At 31.4% G+C, this 22083-nt stretch overlaps 1 protein-coding gene across 1 annotated transcript in view; it reads right to left on the bottom strand.

Moving 5' to 3' along the window:
* The window catches only part of LOC114326047 (cell adhesion molecule DSCAML1), a 1142530-nt gene that overhangs the window by 484762 nt on the left and 635685 nt on the right, over nt 1-22083 (bottom strand). The window contains exon 6 of the mRNA XM_050655145.1: nt 15600-15744. Coding sequence (XP_050511102.1) covers nt 15600-15744 — 145 coding nt within the window. The remainder of the gene's footprint in view (nt 1-15599; nt 15745-22083) is intronic.

Here is a 22083-nt window from a genome sequence, read left to right as displayed (position 1 = left end):
TTAAGTGGACTGTTTCTGTTTAATGGGAACCAGTTTCCTAGTTTTGACAACTGTCACATTTAAGAAAATATCCATAATATACGTATTAAAAAATAATCTTTACAATATCACACGACAGTAAGGATAAACAAGAAAATAATGCTTCATTTTTACTCAAATTTTTTGTCATTGGGCAATAGCCACTCGAGCCCTGCGGGCTCTCGTGTCTATTATAACAAATTTTCGAAAAACTGTCGCATTATTTTCAATTTATTCTCACTCTCTTGTGATTATATACCCGATTATTTCATTCATAGGAGATTCTCACCAATAGAAATCTACAGAAATCTAAATTAAATTGATTATTTTTTGATCATTTTAACTTCCAATCGTATAGTAAGATATTTATACTGAGATTATACTGAGAATTGTCTACTGTAGAAAATTACCGATAGAATTTTTTTAAGTAGATCGTTTCTGTTTAACGGCAACCAGTTTCCTAGTTTTGACAACTGGCACATTTAAGAAAATATCCATAATAAACGTATTAAAAAATAATCTTACGAATATCACACGACAGTAAGAATAAATAAGAAAATAATGCTTCATTTTTACTCAAATTTGTTGTCATTGGGCAATAGCCACTCGAGCCCTGCGGGCTCTCGTGTCTATTGCCAGACAACAAATTTTCGAAAACTGTCGCATTATTTTCAATTTAGTCTCACTCTCTTGTGATATTATACCCGATAATTTTTGATAATTTCCCGTCGTCAAGTATAATTACGTCAGATGCCCTTCGTTGCTATGAAAAAATACATTTAGTGACATACAATTAATGTTTTAAAAATTATAAAAGTGATGAATTTCAACCGTAAAATATTTATAACAACTGTGTGTTTAATTGTACTAATTTGTACATAAATAAATTACAATAAAATTTTGGTTTTGAACAGTTTTATTCATAAAATAATCGCAACAAATTGCACTCGATCTCTAAACTTAATATATAATTTTGGCACTCGTGACACTTTTGACATAATTTCACTCAAATTAAAACTGTCAAAGTGTCACTCGGGAAAAATTCAATAATTTTAGAGCTCTTGTGCAATTACTACTGATAATTTGTGATAATTTCCCGTTGTCAAGTATTTTACGTCAGATGCCCTTTGTTGCTACGCTAAATACATTCAGTGACATTAATGACAATTACTGTTTTATAACTTGTCACAGAGAACAACAAGAAACAGGTTTAGCAAATATTTAGGGGAAGACATTAATAAAATATTAGTTAAAATGATTTAAAAAGATAGTTTTTTTCATGAAATAATCTTACCGAATTACTCTCGAGCTCAAATTATCGATTTGTTTTGCCTTCGTGACAATTTTACATACAACTGTCAAAGAATCACTCGGGATACAAATTGATAATTTTAGAGCTCTTGTGTAATTACTACCGATAATTGAATTTTGTAGGTAGAACCCTCAATTATACAATATTTTAAGTTTGCTACTTTAACTTCATGTGAAGTAGAAGGAAGTTTTTCCGCGTAGAAACATTTAATAATATAATATATATTTAACTATAATAATAATTTAATAAAAAATGATGATGATAATGAATATAAAGACTAAATAAATATAATCAGGTAGGTAATAGAAATTTCAATACATATTTTTTTGTGACTTCAGCATAAAATAAATTAAATGCCTTCAATACAAGGATTACTGGGTTTTCTATTTATATGCATTACATGCATAAAATTATATTTTAATGCATATTTCAACCGTTTTTTGTTCATATTTGCATGCACTTTTTCGGGTTTTTAAGTACATATATCCAGAGCTCTACTAATGGCATTAAAAGAATTTATTAAGCTAGTTCAAAATGGTGACTTGTCCTACATCACTGGAGTAATATACAAAATTCATCTCAGTAACATTGCTTTGTGCCTTTGCTATTAATTGCGTTAAACTACTAATAATTCTTTACCTACTGCAAATAAATTACAAAATTGCAAAAAAAAACTTCTATCATTTATGTTTATCTCACGTCACGATTGGGAGGTGGAAATTATTTGATTTTATAGCAATTTTAAATCTGTAGTTTTAAACGTACAAATTTATGACAAGCTTTAGATTTCTAACAAAATAAAACTTTTTTATGAAGCCTGCGTCTATAAAAACTTTTAGAACTCGATAGCAAAAAAAGACGACATCCAAAAGGTCATACGTTGTAACGAGATATACGTTTAGATCCCAAAGTAAATCTCTTTTTAACTCATTACACTCATAATGTCCTTTTCGGATATACGTCCTTAACTTATATCCCATAAAATGTTACGCCAAAGTAATCGTTATAAAGAGCTCTGCGGTAGAGGGCTCTTCCAAATGGTACAGAGTGTGTCGTTTTCCTTTTAAAAATATTGTTTCGTTGCAGAAATGGTTCGACATCAGTTTCAGGATAAAATGTAAAACAGTTTCCTTTATACTTACATATAATATATAGTGAGGGGCAAAATTATGGAATAAATTGATCGTTTCGAGAATGGGCGATTTGGAAATAAATCCCGAACATGTCGATTTTTATTTTTAAGTTATGATTTTTGGAGTACAGCGGCGTGATGTGGAACACCAGAAACGTCCAATTCAGGATTTGAAATTTTCATCATTTGCACCCTACAGTCATTTTTCCAAAAAATCACGTAAACGTAAAGCGTTTTATATGCTGCAAAGGGTGTAATGTGTTTAGAATTGAACTTAATGCTATTAAAAAAGTGGACAAAAATAAAAAAAAAATACTAAAAAAGATAGGTGAGAAAAACGAGGTCTGGGGTGCAGGTGCACCCCGCACCGCCTTACGAGGGTTAAAATGAACCTGAACAAAATATATGCAGGTAAGTAAAAACGCAGAAATAAGGCAGTCACAAAATATAACAATAGGAGAATACAACATTGAGGGGATAAAAAACTTTACATACTTGGGATCCCTAGTCACGTCTGATAATAACGTAGCAGAGGAAGTAAAGAGGCGAATATTTATTGCCAATAAAAGTTACCATGGCTTAATTTGGCAACTAGGATAAGATAAATTCGCAAGAAAAACAAAATGCCAAATAAACAAAACCTTAATATGACCGGTACTCACATACGGCTCAGAAACCTGGACACTCACTACAAGAGAGGAAACAGTTCTAGCCACCTTTGAAAGAAAAATCTTGCGACACATATATAAGGGCACAAAAGAAAACGGAATTTGGCGAAGAAGGTACAACTTTGAACTATAAAAAATATCCCATGATCCGGATATCATAACATTCATTAAAATAGGACGGCTGCGTTGGATGGGATATGTAGAAAGAATGGAAGAAGGCGAAATACCAAACAAAATATTCAAACAGATGCCAGTAAGAAAAAGAACAAGAGGACGACTGAAGCTGAGATATTTATAACAAATAGAAAATGATAAAATAACCTTAATAATAAAAAACTTAAGAAAAAAAGCACGAAACAGATCAGAATGGAGAAGAATCCTGGAACAGGCCAAGACCCAGAAAGGGTTGTCGAGCCAGTGATGATGATGATGACTGACGTCATTCATATAGACGGGATGACGTAATCAATTATTTTTTTAAATGAGAATAGAGATCGTGTGCTAGCTCATTTGAACGGTTATTAAATTCTCTATTCAATAATATAAATATTAAAATAATTATTCATACAGAATGTAATTATTCATACAGCATAAATTCATTTACACAAAATGAAAAATGTATGTAATTTATTAAATTAAAAAATATTTTACTGCTGTCAGAAAACATAAAAAAATGTTTATTTAGTAAATAAACACTAATTTTCGGTTAAATTCAAGTTTCAAGCTACCATCCACCTGCCTCTTGATAGTTTAAACAATTAATTAAGGCGAAAAGTAATGTTTATATTTGTGATTTTGATTGTACGTGATTTCACTAATGGTGATTTATTCACAATGAATTAAAAATCACTGGTAACGACCGTTGTTTAGTAAGTTATACTTATAAAATAACAATGACTGGTGACCAGATATCAGATATCAACTTCACGTTCACTGTTTCGCAAACTAGTGTGGCCGATACGTGATACAATTGCACATTTAATGATACAAGCATATAATTTGGACCACATATACTACACATATAAAGGTTCAAATTTAGATATGAGGCCATCTCAGATTTTACCTTTTACAAAAATGGCGGGGATTCAAAATGGCGACTATACATATGTGACTAATATCACGATAACTTTTGAACGAGACTTCAGATTTCAACCAAATTTGGTATATAGGTTCTTTTTTTGATCTACAAGATGGATGGGGTGAACCAGAATAATCGGTTTACCAAAAGTTGTGTTTTTACTGGTTGTTTATGTAAAAAATATGTTTTTTTTCAATTTTTTCCCTCTGTATATATTAATTTTTCAAAAAGGTAATACCGCAATTGAATAGAGCATAAAATTATTTTGTAGAAAATATTTTGAAAATTTGTGCTTGTTAATTACCATTTAATAAATGCATAATGTATCTTCACATGTACCTATGTGTGACAGATTCGTACAAATATTGTAAGAGTTATTGTGAATTTAATCGTAGAAGCATATAATTTGCACCACATATACTACACACATCAAGGTTCAAATTTAGATAAAAGGCCATCTCAGATTTTACTTTTTACAAAAATGGCGGGCATTCAAAATGGCAACTATACATATGTGACTAATAGCACGATAACTTTTGAACGAAAAGTCCAATTTCAACCAAATTTGGTATATAGGTTCTTCTTTTGATGTGCAAGACCAAAGTCTTGAACCGGAAGAATCGATTTACCAGAAGTTGTGTTTTTCCTGATTTTTATGTAAAAACATGTTGTTTTTTAATAATTCTTTCACCCTGTATATATTAATTTCTCAAAAAGTCAATACCGGCGTTGAAAAGAGCGTAAAAATATTTTTAGGCAATATTTTGAACTCTTTAGTTACGGTAATTACCAATTAATAAATGCATAATGTATCTTCACATGTACCTATAAACCTATGTGCGGCAGATTCGTGCAAATAATATAAGAATTATTGTGCATTTAATGGTTATATCATATAATTTGGACCACACACACTACACATACAAAGATTCAAATTTAGATATGAGGCCATCTCAGATTTTATCTTTTACAAAAATGGCGGGCATTCAAAATGAATCTGACGCACACAGGTACATCTGAAGATACGTTATGCATTTATTAAATTGTAATTAACATAACTAAAAAGTTCAAAATCTCTCGTAAAAATTATGTTTACACTCTTTTCAATGGCGGTATTAGCTTTTTGAAAAATTAATATATACAGGGTGAAAGAATTGAAAAAACAACAGATTTTTACATAAAAAAAAAACAGTAAAAACACAACTTCTGGTGATCCGATTCTTCCGGTTCAAAACCTCGATCTTATTCATCCAAAAAACAACCTTGATGACAAATTCGGCTGAAATCGGACTTTTCGTTCAAAAGCTATCGTGCTATTACTCACATATGTATAGCTGCCATTTTGAATACTCGCCATTTTTGTAACAGACAAAATCTGAGATGGCCTCATATCTGAATTTGAACTTTTGTATGTGTAGTACATGTGGTCCAAATTATATGCTTCTACCGTTAAATTCACAATAATTCTTATAATATTTGCACGAATCTGCCACACAAAGGTACATGTGAAGATACGTTATGCATTTATTAAATGGTAATTAACATAACTAAAAAGTTCAAAATATTTTCTAAAACACATTCTTACACTCTTTTCAATGGTGGTATTACCATTATGAAAAATTAATATATGCAGGGTAAAAAAATTGAAAATAAATTATTTACATAATATAAAAGAGTTTTACATAAAAAACCAGGAAAAACACAACTTCTGGTAAACCGATTCTTCCAGTTCACGACGTAGACCTTGTAAATCACAAAAAGAACCTATGTACCAAATTTGGTTGAAATCGGACTTTTCATTCAAAAGATATCGTGCTATTAGTCACATATGTATAGTCGCCAATTTTGAATGTTCGCCATTTTTGTAAAAGGCAAAATCTGAGATGGCCTCATATCTAAATTTGAACCTTTATATGTGCAGTATATGTGGCCCAATTTATATGCTTGTACCATTAAATGTGCAATTCTTATAAATATTTGCACGAATCTGCAGCACTAAACCGTGTTTATTTATAAAATAAATATTTTGATATTTACGGCGAACGTGTAAATTAAATAATATTAGTACCTACATTTGGATGTTGAGAGGTGACTCAAATTTTTTGCAGAAATTGCTTGAAAATAGCTGATATAATAATATTTGAGTTATCCTTCGGCTCAAAAAGGTCCGCAGCATTGTTTAAATAACGAAAATGCCAAAAAATTAAGGAAAAGTTCGATTACATTCGATGCGTTTTTTGCGAAAGCTGCATGGCTAAATTTATTTTGCAAAATCTGTTAAACCGATCTTAATGAAATTTACAGTATTGTTTTATTATATCATAAAGTTTTTCTGGGTGAAACATGAAAGTCCTAAGTGCAACAAAACTGGTTGAAAAAAGAAAAATGCCAATCCTTGTTTTGTTATGGTTTCTTCCCAATTATTGCTATTTTGCAACAAGGGTGACAATTTTTAAAAATGTTGACCTCTCCTATCTTGTGGGAAATTTTATTACGCAAATTTTATGTCAGTGCAACTCTTCTCGGAAATGAATAGTTTTAAAGTTATAATAAAAAAACTAAGAAAAAAATCGAATATTTTCTCGATTTTTGGACATTTTGATTATTTAAACAATGTTTCGGACATTTTTGAGTGAGACGATAACTCAATTATTACTAAATGAGTTATTTCCAAGCAATTTCTATAAAAACTATGAGTCACCTCTCAACATCCATCTCAAAACAGATGCGTCCTGGACTAATAGTAAAAATACTTATAATAAAATATTAATATATTCTCTGTTATCGCGATTTGAGGAACAGCGATTATTAACATGGGGATTTACCAACAGTGAATAATTGAAGGAACTGTGCAATACGATGTATTTTATGTTATTTCAGACGTATTGAATACTTTCTTCTTTCGTAAAAACATTCTTAAAAGTACATAAAAAACTTTACTTGATATTTTAGAGTTATTTTTAGTTTTGCTTAAAGAGGAAGTATTGTCAAGAAAGTTTTGTATTATAAATAAGCCAACCACTTAGTTGCATTAAACTTATTCAATATCAGCAGTATGTTGTTATAGTATGACCTAATACAGAGTAATAGCGATCGTGCTTAGTTTACAATTATTGTGACTACCTGTTGCTGTACATAAATGAACGGCTATCGCGGTGACTGTTTAAAATCACCGTTACCTAAAAATAACGGTCATTGATCACGGCGTGATTCAAAAATCACCACACTTACCATCACTAGTTTATATGTCAAATAAAGTTTTTTTCTGTTTTACGATAACAGTAAAATCTATTTTGAATTAAATAAATTATAAATACAGTATCCGCCAAAACAAACGACAACATTTCAAATATTGCGAATTTTAAGTTTTACTTCTATACAAAATGTGTTCAAAGTGCTCGTCGTTGCGTTCCAATTAGTACTCATAACGCTGAATAAGATTGCTTAGCATGTTATTAAAAATAGGTTGCTGAATTCTTTTGAAAAAGGTCAAAATTTTTTCACGGACTTCATCAATAGTTGCCGGTGGGTTTTCTGTAAAAACCTTTCAGGATACCGCATACGTAAGCATCAAGAGTTGTTAGATTTTTATCAAATTTGATAAAAATTTAGCATCAAACTAGGTCCATCTGATCGTCCATTCCCGTAACTAAATATCTAAGTAACTAGTTAGCTAAGTAACTAGCTAACAAAATTTATTAGAGAACTAAAATTAACAAGTAGGTACAGTCTAACTGTTAACTGTCAAATATAAGTCAAATTATTAATGTAAACATTGTTAAATCAAAATAACAATTTACTGTTTTTTACTATTCTGCAAAATACAAGGTGTTCTATAAATAAACGTTAAAATGTATAGATATTTACGTAATAGATAATAGAATATGTATAGGGCGTCAATAAGTTATTTCATCAATGACCTTAAAATCAATTTTCCACCTAGCTCTACCAAAAGTATACTTTTCCTGACCTAATTGTAGGGAACGAAGTCGTACTTTTCCTATATAGGGAGTAAAATAAAAGTGACGTCATGGTATGTCATTGATAAAATAATTTATTGACGCCCTATATAATATTCTATTTTCTATTACTTAAGTATCTATACATTTTGACGTTTATTTATAGATCACCCTGTATTTCGCAGAACGGAAAAAACAGTAAATTGATATTTTGATTTAACAATGTTTACATTAATAATTTGACTTATATTTGACAGTTGACAGTTCTGCTGTACCTACTTGTTTGTTTTAGTTTTCTAATAAATTGTGTTAGTTAGTTACATAAATAAATTATTTAAAAATGAAAAAATGACTTGTTGTTTGAGGAAGGTGGAAATAGTTATTTATGAAACAGTTCGTGAAGTATGCTTTTTGCGAACGCACGCGATATTTAGAGCACGAGCGACAACGGAGCGAGTGCTGTACATCGCGTAAGATTGCAAAAAGTACTTCACGCACAGTTTCATACAATATTTTATCTATTATGAGATGAACAAATAAAAAAACTGTAACTTTTCGTCACTGGAATTTATTTCTATTCTACAATTTTTAAAACTTTGACATTTAAAAATTCTAACTTCTTTCAAACCACAAAACTGTCAAAACTTTTGTCGTAATTTATTGCTCATTATGTCATCACCATGACAACGTGAAAGTTAAGGATATTTTATTATATGAAAGTGTGTCAAAAACAGTGCGAAAAAGTAAGTCCCATTTAAAATACATTGTTACTTCACGCACAGTATAAACACTTCACGCACTGCTATCTATAATGACAGTTTTCACAAACTAAAAACTTATACATAATATGACATAGAGTAGATAAACTCATATGTACAACATGGGAGTAAAGTGCCTTTTCCTCCCTTAAATGATTACTGCCCTCCGCTACGCGTCGGGCAGTAAACTTCATTCTCGGGAGGAAAAGTAGTACTTTCCTTCCTTGTTATGCAAATAGCTATTACCTATTTTACATATTATAAATTATGTTTGAAAGCTTGTCATCTTGCACTGCAAGATCATATGCAAAGAAACGCTTATTTTAATCAAATAATTTACTAAAAACCCTTTAATTTTTCGCTGTATGTTAGTAGACGCTTTTATTGACATATTTTATAATTATTATGTGCACCGTAAGTGCTATGTGACATATAAGTTTAATGTAATAACTTGATTGACTAATTTTCATTTACAAGCCGCAAAATTTATTGATTACAAATTACATTGATTATATAGGTTATGCAATTAATTTCAGAAAGGATTCTCACTCTTCGTATACATTTAATGTAATTTTATACTACACTATTTATTATTTTATAATATGATGTCGTAATGATCTTGTACAATTCAGTCTGTAATTGCATTTCTCTAAAACCTTCTATCTTTGATCGAAACAATATGTTTCAAAGATATGTCTTGTAAATTATCTACCACCGTATCTCCTTTGACCTTGCTTACTTAGTATTTTAAGCAATTTTGTACCCATAAATACTTCTCACTGGGTAATTATCTGATAACTATAGTCTAGTAAACAAAAAATGAAATAAGTCACCCAAGTACACGCGCCTTAACTGGTCAAAAATGGCCGGAATCACATTTCAATCATGAATTCTCTTAAACTGTAAATTCGATCATTGGTGGCACGTAAGAAAATATTTTTCCTTGTAACCTGCAAACTTTTGCATTGTATTCAGGAATGTGTCAGGGAAAAGTCCACTAAACAAAAATGGGTTGAAATGTATAATTGCATTTTGAATTGCCTAAAATGCTTCCCAAAGTGCCCAATGTCAAAATAAACATATTAAGGACCAAATTTTGCTACTCGGGAGTTTTTGGGACATTCGGCAAGCTGACCGACCCCCGGCGCACCTGCTACACAGGGTCACTGCTATAGTCCAGGGCGCATCTGTTTTGAGATGGACGTGTTGAGAGGTGACTTAAATTTTTTTGCAGAAATTGCTGGAAAATAAATCAAATAATAGTATTTGAGTTATCCTCCCTCTCAAAAATGTCCGGAACATTGTTTAAATAATCAAAATGTCAAAAATTGAAGGAAAAATTCGATTTTTTTCTTCGTTTTTTTGATTATAACTTTAAAAGTATTCATTTTCGAGAAAAGTTGTACTAACATAAAAGTTGCGTAAATAAATTTCCTACAATACAGAATTAGTTAAAAATTTAAAGAATAGTCACCCTAGTTGCAAAATAGCAATAATTGCAAAAAAACCATACAAAAACAAGTATTGGCATTTTACGTTTTTCAACCATTTATGCTACACTTAGGACCGTTATATTTAACCCAGAGAAACATAATGATACAGTAAAACAATACTGTAAATTTCATTAGGATCGGTTCAATAGATTTTGCAAAATAAATTTTGCAATCCAGCTTTCGCAAAAATAATTCATTTTTTCCAAATGTTACAGGACTGAAAATAAAGCAGATAGCAAGTTGAAATTTTTTTTGATTATAGAAGTGTACTGTACCTTTCATTTGCAATTTTCAAAATTAAAATCGATTAATTAACACCGCGTCAGAAAATTTTTGAAATAAACAATAATTTTTGGTGCTACGCGCAGGACAGCGGTGTTCGATTCATTCAAGTTGATTTCCACCAAAATTTCTTCCAATTTTTATCTAATATATTATTATCTTACTCTATATTTTGTTGTATTTTAATATTTTAATTCCACAAAAATCAAACTAATTTTATTATTGTTTGTGAAATATTGTTTAAACAATTGCATATGTTTAAAAATAATAAACTTTTATTATTTAAGTTAAAATATATGAACAAAGAAAATTTTTGCTAGTAAAAGTGTTATTTCAAAGGATAGAGTATGTGTTTTTATTTTGCAATAAACAAATTTATTTATTTATATCGAAATGTAATAAAAATTAAAATGTATCAATGATTATCAAAAGTCATTGGAATGCCCAATTAGAGCAAACTATCCGCTGTCCTGCGCGTAGCACCAATAATTAATGTTTATTTAAAAAAATTGCTGACGCCGTAGTGTTAATCGATTTTAATTTGGCAAATTAAATTGCAAATGAAAGGTACAGTACACTGCTATATGTAAAAAAATTTTCAACTTGCTATCTGCTTTATTTTGAGTCCTGTAACATTTTGAAAAAATGATTTTTTTTTACGAAAGCTGTATTGCAAAATTTATTTTGCAAAATTAATTGAACCGATCTTAATGAAATTTACAGTATTGTTTTACTGTATCATAAAGTTTCTCAGGATGAAATATGAAGGTCCTAAGTGTAGCATAAATGGTTGAAAAACGTAAAATGCCAATACTTGTTTTTGTATGTTTTTTTTTCACGATTATTGCTATTTTGCAACAAGGGTGACTATTTTTTAAATTTTTAACCAATTCTATATTGTAGGAAATTTAATTACGCAACTTTTACGTCAGTACAGCTTTTCTCGGAAATAAATACTTTTAAAGTTAAAATCAAAAAAGCAAGAAAAAAATCGAATTTTTCCTTAATGTTTTGACATTTTGATTATTTAAACAATATTCCGGGCCTTTTTGAGAGGGAGGATAACTCAAATATTATTATCTAATTTATTTTTAAGCAATTTCTGCAAAAAAATTTGAGTCACCTCTCAACGTCCAAATGTACTAATATTTTTACCGATGCGCCCTGGTCTACTAGGGAAGGTCATCTGGAGGTTTGAAGGTTATCGGCACTAAATTAATGCAAAAACAGATTACTTGGAGGTTTTTGGAGTAGCTGAACAGGAGTAGGTACGCCATTATAAACGACCCCCGGATTATCTGCTGCCCAAGTTCACTGCTAGGATATGTTATCTTCCGGAGTTTGAAGGGTGTTTGGGCACCAGGTGCACCGTGGGTCGATACTGATGGAGTAATTTTGTTCAGCGACCCCAAAAACCCTTGACTAAATTTAGTGCCGAAAACATACGAAACTTTCGACAACGTGCCGTAGCAGTGAACCTGGACACCAGGTGCTCCTGTGGTCGGTTCTGATGGCGTATTCGTATTCAGCGACCTCAAAAACCTCCCAAGTAACAAAATCTGGCCCGGAATACGCTTCCTCCCATCATCCTGAACACAATGCAAACAGTTGTAAGTCTCTGATGCTGTATTTAAAAATCGAATTAATTTATGCTAAATGCCTTGGTCTATACGGGTGAGGCAAATAAAGGGCCTATTAGAAATATCTCGAGAACTAAAGGCAACAGAATCATGAAAATTGGAATAAAGGGGTTTTGAAGGATGATCTATCAAATGAAAATATTTTCATCTCTTTGCAACTTCCGGTTATACCGGAAGTTGCTTATAACTTGTTTTTTTTTAAATGGGACACCCTGTATATTTTTACATTTTTGGATTCTCTTCAATGTCTTCTTTCTTAAAATATGAGGTTTTGTAATATTATATAGGGTATTTTAAAAGATAATAACGTTTTTGATTAATTTCGTAGCAAAATTAACACCCTGTAGAATTGTAGTAGTTTGACATCTAAAACTCTACTTACGTTCAAATGATTTTTAATATACTCTACTATTGCTAAGAATCATTAGTATAGCTAAATTTTTAATTTTAGTATACAGGGTTGGTCGAAACTCGGAATGAGTATTTTCTGAGTTTTCTTAAATAGAACACATTGTATTTTAGTATTGTAATGAAATGATATTTTATGGTACTTTTTTATTTCTTAAGCATTCCCTATGCCTAACTGCTTTAATTTGTGCTCAATTGTTAATCGCACCAACAATCTTAACTAAGTAGGTATTTCGATAGCTAAACCATTATTGGTAATTTTAAGGACCAGTCTGGATTAATATGTATTTATTTCTGAAAAATTATTTGGGATTGAGTATTTTCACGGCCAACCTAATAAAATTTTACGTATTTTTTGTTGCAATTAATGTTTAGCTTGAATCACGAATAACTCACAAATTAAAGCAGTTAGGTATAGGGAATGCTTAGGAAATAAAAAAGTACTATAAAATATCATTTCACTACAATACAAAAATACAGGGTGTTCCATTTAAGAAAACTCAGAAAATACTCATTCCGAGTTTCGACCAACCCTGTATACTAAAATTAAAAATTTAGCTATACTAATGATTCTTAACAATAGTAGAGTATATTAAAAATCATTTGAACGTAAATAGAGTTTTAGATGTCAAACTACTACAATTCTACAGGGTGTGAATATTGCTACGAAATTAATAAAAAAACGTAATTATCTTTTAAAATACCCTGTATAATATTACAAAACCTTATATTTTAAGAAAGAAGATATCGAAGAGAATCCAAAAATGTAATAATATACAGGGTGTCCCATTTAAAAAAACGAAGTTATAAGCAACTTCCGGTATAACCGGAAGTTGCAAAGAGATGAAAATATTTTCATTTAATAGATCATCCTTCAAAACTCCTTTATTCCAATTTTCATGATTCTGTTGCCTTTAGTTCTCGAGATATTTCTAATAGGCCAGTTATCTGCCTCACCCTATATATTATGTTCAAGTAGTTGAATCTATTCCGTATTTTATTTATAAAGAGACTTTTCTTTTAAGAGATTTAAATATCTCTTTTAAGTTGAGATTTTCAACTGTTCGTGTTCCAAGGTGTTTTACAGTAAGTTGTTATAAATATAAATTCTTAACAAGGATATTTTTCATATCTAAATAATTTCTGGATGAAAATAAAGTGAAATTAAAAATAAGTAAAATTTAATAAAAAACTTTGGTCTTGGTAAAAGGTATATTATTTTAAAAAGCCCTATAGGGCTACAAACATCGTTTAGTGTCCAATCATAACTATTTCATTCTAAACTAAATCAACCAATAATACTGTACAATATATCTTTCAAGTTTCACACATCTAGTAGTTATTCCATTCAGCCAACCTTTCATTCATCATTTGGTTTGTTTGGTTGCCTGGTCTCTGGAGTCCCCAGTCTCTCAATAATGTTCATTAGTCTCAATAGTGATGTCAAATTTACTTTATATACCACAAACTCATCTATCTCAAATAAACACAATTTTTAATTTTCTCATATACTCAATAATCTTACTCAACACTTATCTTCATCTGACCCCACTTTAGTTGTAGCTTAGACACTTTTATCCAAGTTATTAATTTTTCTTTGCCCTAGATGTTATTTAACATAAAAGGACATAATAAAGAAATTTGGACTAAGCTTGTAATACAACCTTTTCAGTCTTGTAAAATTGTGTTGATGAACCCATCTATATTTTATTAATTTATAAATAAGATTTTGCATTTACAACTTTTTCAGCATTTGATATCACGACCCCTATTTTGTCTCTAGTTTTTCAGCCAGTCTCTCAGCCATCATTTGTGTTGGTTCACAAATATAAATTATCTAATTTCAAAACATAAACCATACATTACATTATCTGTATGTTGTTTTGCCTACCTTTCTTCATCAATTTACGTACACTTCATTGATGATTGTGGGTACTCAAATTCCCCCCTTCTATTTTACATCTAGATAATCTATTCTCACTAACTCTTTATTTTTATAATTCCAACACACTGATGTTAGCTGTTATCATTGCTTGTACTATAAACAACTATAAATTTAGTAGCTATGTAACCAATTTTTCATGATACTTCAAGTTCCATTGACAATTGTTGTCTTGACATCAGACAGATTCGCTTTTGATATCTCACATCTTAGTTGCCTGTCAGCTCTTGTAACACAATGACCTAATTTGTTACCTTTGACCCACTTACAACGTGTGGGAGTCATATGTTATCCTAGGGCCATATCCTTAGGGATTATATCCATCCTTTGGAATTTGCTATGTTAGCATTTTGATGTGACTTTTAGTCCATTTTTGAAAGGCTTTGACCTTCGTATTTTTTTGGTTGGCTCACCATGTTCTTGTAAGTATAACCAAACTTTGATTCTACCTTGGTCATCACTTTAAGTTCAACATTTTGATAATTAATATGGTTATACTTATTTTAGGCAACACTGATGATGCTCTTTTTAGAGCGAAAACGTTCTGTTCGATGTTTGTAGCCCTATAGGGCTTTTTAAAATAATATACCTTTTACCAAGACCAAAGTTTTTTATTAAATTTTACTTGTAATTAATGGTATACAGCCAGCTACAGGAAATTCTTCCTAGTGGATTTTTGAAATTAAAAAGAATTCAATAGGAAAAGTAAAATAAAGATATTCTTATACTTTTCAACACCCATCTCATTTTCACTAGAAAAATTGTTGTTGTGTTAATTGTGACAGAAAGATATTAAAATTCAAAAAATGCTACCGACTGCGCCATTTACAAACTCGTTTCTCATTAATATCTGGTCTGTGTCTCTATGTTCCGGTACAACAATTCTCGTAAGAGAGAAATATAACTTACAATGGACGTTTAATCTCCACTTGTCCTCCAGGGCGCTCTCAGGGATGGACGGGTTCTCTGCTCGACAAGTCAAGTATTTGCCGTCGTCATCGATCACAGGCACAAACGTCAAAATGCTCAGGCTTTGATTGTTCTGCTCGGAGAACTGAAACAAACATAAGGTTTATTGGTTTTTAATTTGACGAAGAAGCTTGGAGAAATGTGTGAGGGAGATAAAAATGTGTTTTTGCGACCGCTCGGTTGGTAATAGTCGAAGTTCAATCTGTGGTATTGGGGAAAATACGACAGGTTGAAGTTACTTATAACTTTCTAAAATAACTCAAAATAAACGTGAAGGCTATCGATAAATGTGTGCTTTGGTGTGTTTTAGGAGGGAAAATAGACCATAAATAAAAAGAAAATTGTTTTGTGTTTTATTTATTTAATAGAAATAGTAGAAAATAATACAAGAAAACATAAAATGCAATGGTAAGCTTATTATTAGACCGCTTAAATATGATAAAATATTTGTTTTGGAAGAAAATATACACAGGCATAGAACTTATTGAGGGCTTCACATGGTTTTAATTTTACATAAAACATAATTAGCATTATAAACGGGGAGTCCGTGGATTTTAGTATATCACTGTATCTTAAAAATGTAGCGTATAGATATTTTTTAGTCCTAAAAGTGCATAAGGGCCTCAGATAATAATATGTCCCTTAGGGTCAAAAATAGACCATTTTACCCAATATTTGAAGAGCTATATTTCTGTGCCCAGTGGAGCGATTTTAGCACACAAGATCTTATATTTCTTACTATAATGTCAACTTATTGAGGCAATAATTTGCAAAACTGCAAAAGATACGTCTTATTTTATCGGTTGAGAATGATGTTTAATGATTTTCAACTAATTGTCAAAATTTAACTGAACGAGGAAAAAGAATCTAGTCACCGTCAAAAGAAAGCTTCTTAAAATACCTTTAAAAAAAACATTTGTAAGTTAAAATCCGTCTATTATAATCGAAAATGCACAGTAGCTGATTTGTAAAGTGATAGTACACACATTTGTAAACTGATAGTACTTTTCCGGAAAATCTCAAATTGCATAAAAGTTTAGGTAAAGTTATTGGATCCACTATAATATGGGAGGAAAGTATGCTAAATTTTCAGTTACTCGAGCGTTATGGGGACCTATTGGGTTGTAAAGAGTAGATCCTAAAACCAAAAAAAAAAGTTAAGTTTTTCAAAATGTGGGGGACGTTTCATCGTTTAATTTAATTTTCTATCTCCAACAATCGTTATTTCCGAATATAGCGTTATCTATCCATAATTCGAAAAAATGTGTTGAATAAAAGTTAGGTATTTATTTTTCGTAATGAATCCAAATCTGCATTAAAAAATGGGGCTCCTATTTAAGATTTTAAAGTAACCCCCACCCTACCTCCTAAGGGGCCTTGTTTGGTGTCATTCGATGGATTTTTCAAAATTATTAAATACGTGTATTTTTCAGTTTTTCGATCCAATGTTCATATCGCGGGGTTCGTATTTAAAATTTCAAATTTACCCCCCACCCCTCTCCATGGGGGATCGTGTTTGGTACTATTCAATAGATTTTTAACAACTATTAAACACGTATTTTTTAGTTTTTCGATATGACGTTCATTTCGCGAAATATTCGCTTTTCCTTGTGAAACTTTGTGACTCGCCCGTATCCTTACGCCCCTCTCAAATCGTCAGATTTTTTAAATATACACTGTTTTGCATGTACTTAACTTACCTTATCTTAATCTGACGATTTCGAGTTGTTATAAGGATAGATTATTTTCGGACCACTCTTAACGTACTCCCATGTATTAAGAGCCAATATATGGTAGGGGTACATTTACAGGGTACAAGATTTATCCCCATGTGATAATCTGATGCGTTCGAGTAGCTGCAAAAACTCCGCTTGGGCTCCCCTACCTACCACAAACTCCACCTATTGGATTTGTTAGCCCAAATTTTTAACTATTTTTTTGACCGCCTAAAAATTGAGCAATTTGCTTTAAAAGTAAGCAAGCAAGCAAGCAATGGTGATTTATCCCAGCGAGGGAGACTTGCTCACCCCTAGAGAATGACATTTGGGTAATACAATTCATTGGGGAGAGAAGGATTTACTCATGTATGCTGGAATCACTCCACCCCGCTTCAATGCTGCATACCATCCACTTCCCCCCCCCCGATAGCACTCTGATGCGCTATAGGGGCTCTCAATCATCAAAGTGCTTATCATATAAGAGTCATGGGTACACGGACTCCCACGTGAAATCCTACCCCGGTCAATGCAGGCCAGCGTGAGGCGCTCTATTCCCGCTATCTCTAGTTACTTATCTTCGATCTGTATTGCTTGCTCGGCCGTCGAGTCCTCGCTCTGGGCTATGTCCAGTTCGGTGACTCGGCGCTCGATACTAAAACTGCCTCAGTTTTTAATCTAATAGCACATAAAACAACACCAAAAATGCTGCTCTATCCAAAAAATTTTTTAATCAGGTAGCATGTAGAGCAGCAGTTTTGGTGTTGTTTTATGTGCTATTAGATTGAAAACGTAATTTATTTTATATTTATATAATAAATGTCCTTTTTCTACAACCGTGTTAAAAATGCAATTTTTAGCGCTCCATACGAGCGTTAAAAATGCTACTTTAAGGCACTAGTGCTTTAAAATATTTTTAAGGCACTGCAGTTCGTATACCGTATAGGCAATTTTGATGTAATGTCAAAAAAATATAAAAATGGAATGTCAGTCAAGTTCAAGTAAAAGTTTTTGTAGATATTGTCCTGTAATTACGTTTGTAGAAAAAATATTGTATGATATGCGTGTTAAAAAGTACATTTTTAAGGCACTCATGTGAATTGCAGAACACGCTACGCTCATTCTGCAAACTTTCACATGCGTGCCTTAAACGTGTACTTTTAACACTTATATCATAAATAACTATTAATATAGTGTAATAACGTTTTATCAATTTATAAACTTCAAATCCTGACAGTTGTATCCAAAATGTGATTCAAAGAAAGTAAAGCATCGTGCTAGCTTGATAGTCCTGTCGCCAGGGGGGTGGGGGTACAACGACCTTTTTATTTAGATGGACTTACCCAAGTTTTTATGTATTTTGACCGGTAGAACACCAATTTTTTGGGTAACAGTCGATCGGTATGTCGATAAACAAAGAACATAAGTCATAAATTACATAACAGCGATTTTTCCCAAAACAAAACATTTTTTTAAGTTTTTTGGGTCCTTCTAAGCAAAACATGTTCTTACAAGTTTTTTAAACAAACGTTTCTGACTACTACCAGAGGCGTACGACGGGGGAACGTGAATGGTTGACCTTTCCCAAATTCTACGCCACTGGCGGAATTACTATTTTAGTAGGAACAATCTTTTGATTCTCCAATATTTTCTATGTAAATAACATACTCGTCATTCGTAACGATAAAGCCATTAGTTTTCGAGATATTTGAAGCTAAAAATGAAGTAGGATAATAAATTAATCAAACTAAGTGTGCCTTTTCAGTTTTAACTTCAAATATCTCGAAAATTAATGACTTTTTACGAATTAAGAGTACAATATAAGCTGTGAGCTTCGCTGGTGTCGCTCCTAGCGGACTACTATTCAACTTTCACCGGTAATTTTTAAATTTATTATTTAATTGTTATCGCTTAATATTTACAACGCAAAAAAGTAATTAAATTGTAATGGATTTTTTTAAGATTTTGCTAATCATTTTGACGTTCTATTGACAAAATATGAATTTCTTACTTCGGATACTTTCACAATTATCGTGTAGATGGCGCTAAGATTAATGGATTAATAGATTAATAGAACATTAAAAAAACTTAATTTCAGTATTTAAAACGTAAGCATATTTAAGGTAAAAATATATACCACAGCTTTGACCAACTAATATTTTTTATAATTAATGTTTTTAATTTTAATTTTAAATTAATATCTTTGGCATTTATGTCAAATTTCCGGTAAAGGTTTACAGACTTGTCACTACTGGCGTTCGCGAATTTGTAAATATCCCCTCTACGTACGAGCTCACAGCGTATATTATTTGCATAGAAAGCATTGAAGAATATAAAAATTATGCTAAAATAGCAGTTTCATCAGTGGCGTAGAATTTGGGAAGGGTCAACCATTCACTTTCCCCTGCCGTACCTTTCCTTCCACCCTTTCACCTTTTATCGAGATGAGGCTTCTTTTTCAAAATATACCTAAAAATGTAAGTTATAAATACATTTTCAGATTATTATTAACAGATCTCGATTATATATACAAATATGTGGTGGATTCGATAAATATTCAAAATATCTTGATAAATACTGGCTTATCGAAAAAGTCCTAAGAGGCAAAAATGTTTTAAAAATAGTGTATTTAACTAATGGTGCCACACTAATAATTAAATTGCAACGCACACAAAAGTTTGGGGGGGGGTTAAGGGAACAAAACCCCCATAAAACTTTTATGGGGAACACAAATTTCACTTTAATTTTTATTTAAGATGCTGCTGCCATAAGAATGCCACATGCCTATTTTCAATGAAAAATCTCTAAAATTTTTCGATATATGAAAAAAAAATTGATTTTCATTTTATAACTTCAAAGGGCTGTAACTTCTTTTTTGTGCACTATTGTATATAGGTAAGTGAGGTTCAATCAACATATTTTTAACCCCAGAATCTGTGGTATAATTTTTGACCAATCATTTCGGGACACCCTGTATAACGTTGCTAAACTGTAACAAATAATAATACAGGAAACATGTACCATTTGGAGTATTTCCTTAAATTTAGCTGGGTGAATAATTGTTAAAAACATACTCCCTAAAAAGGACAAGAAGAAGAATTTTTGAGGTCATGTTCGCGTGAAGTATTGATTTAGTGTAAATAAATAAGGATACAGCAAGATACGAGACTACTAGATTTATTTATGTAATAAACGTGATTTAATATAATTTAATAACGTGTTATCCATGTCAATGACGATAAACTTCAAATCTTGACAGTTGTATCCAAAATGTGATTCAAAGAAAGTAAAGCATCGTGTTAGCTTCAAAGTATGCATTATAAATCCCCTTAAATGTCAATCCCATTTTTTAGATTAAAAATATCGAACAATGAAAATACTTGACATTTCTCTGTCTAATACTGTAATATCTTTGAGAACAAAACCCGGCATCCCAAAGGATACTGCAGACAGTGGATTCCAACTTTTTGTGTATTTGGATAAGAAATCACCCTAATCACCGCGCCGTGCTTTCTTCCTTTGTCAGTTGCGACCCATTCAATATTGAATAAAGGCGTATCTGTAAAGAATTTCGCTGGAACGATGCCCTGTAAGAGGAACGCGTAACAAAACGACTGAGACACATAAAGAATTTTTTAGAGGTTAATGAGCCTTAAAAATTTTCCTTATTACCTCTAACTAACCACAATGGCCGGGTAATGTTGTCAATTTTTTACGGTTTGCACATTTATATTAAAAATATTACGCTCCTTATAAATGACATTTATAGCAAAAAAAAAAAAACGAAAAAAGTCTAAATAGAATAATGGGTTTCTGATAAGTAGAGTTCGGATTTAAAAGCATAAAGAACCCACAAAAAAGCGCTTAAAAAGCATACCGGTTTTATGAAAAAAAAGTATTTTATTATACAAAAAAAGCATAAAAATTAAATAAAAAACAATAGATGAATGAAACAAAAATGTTTAACCTATTTTTTATTGAGACGCCTTAGATAATGGGAAATATATTTATAATTGTTTTTTAAGCATGTAATAACTAAACACTCATTTATATGTTCCATCGGCACCTGTGTATAATAGTATATTGTACAACAAGTGAGAAAAAAGACGTATTTCTCACGAGCGCAGAAGTTTGTTGGCACGAACCGAGGCACGAGGCGAGGGCCGCAAATCAAGCGAGGGAGAAATATGTCATTTTCTCATGTGTTGTACACTGTACTTTTTCTATGGATGGGGTTTTGTCAAGAGTTCAAACTTCAAAATTAAATAATTTAGGTGCTTTTAGGTATAGTATATGCATAAATTGAAACACAATACATATACATGTAGGTATTAAATGTCCTTAAAATTTATATGCGTTATTTACGAGTATATAAAATTCTAATTAACCTTTATTTTTGAACGGTTTTGAAAGGTTAGTCCTGGTAATATTTGCTTCAACACATTTTTTTGACAGGATTAGTTGTGTTTGTATTGTGCATGTTACCATGGAAAGGGTGATATGTATGGAAAACCATAGGAGAACCCGTGAGAAAAAATATTTCTCACTGCAATGACCGACTTTTCTCACTGCATGAGGAATTATTCGTTTTGAATGTATGTAAGTAGTGAGAGAAGTTGTTGTACATTGTATACCATCCACAGAAAAATATGTTTATACATTAGTCCTGTCGCCAGGGGGGGGGGTACAACGGCCTCCTTTATTCAGAT

The sequence above is a fragment of the Diabrotica virgifera genome, chromosome 6 (genome assembly GCF_917563875.1).
Source record: "Diabrotica virgifera virgifera chromosome 6, PGI_DIABVI_V3a".
NCBI lineage: Eukaryota > Metazoa > Arthropoda > Insecta > Coleoptera > Chrysomelidae > Diabrotica > Diabrotica virgifera.
This window is presented reverse-complemented; position numbering and strand designations above follow the sequence as displayed.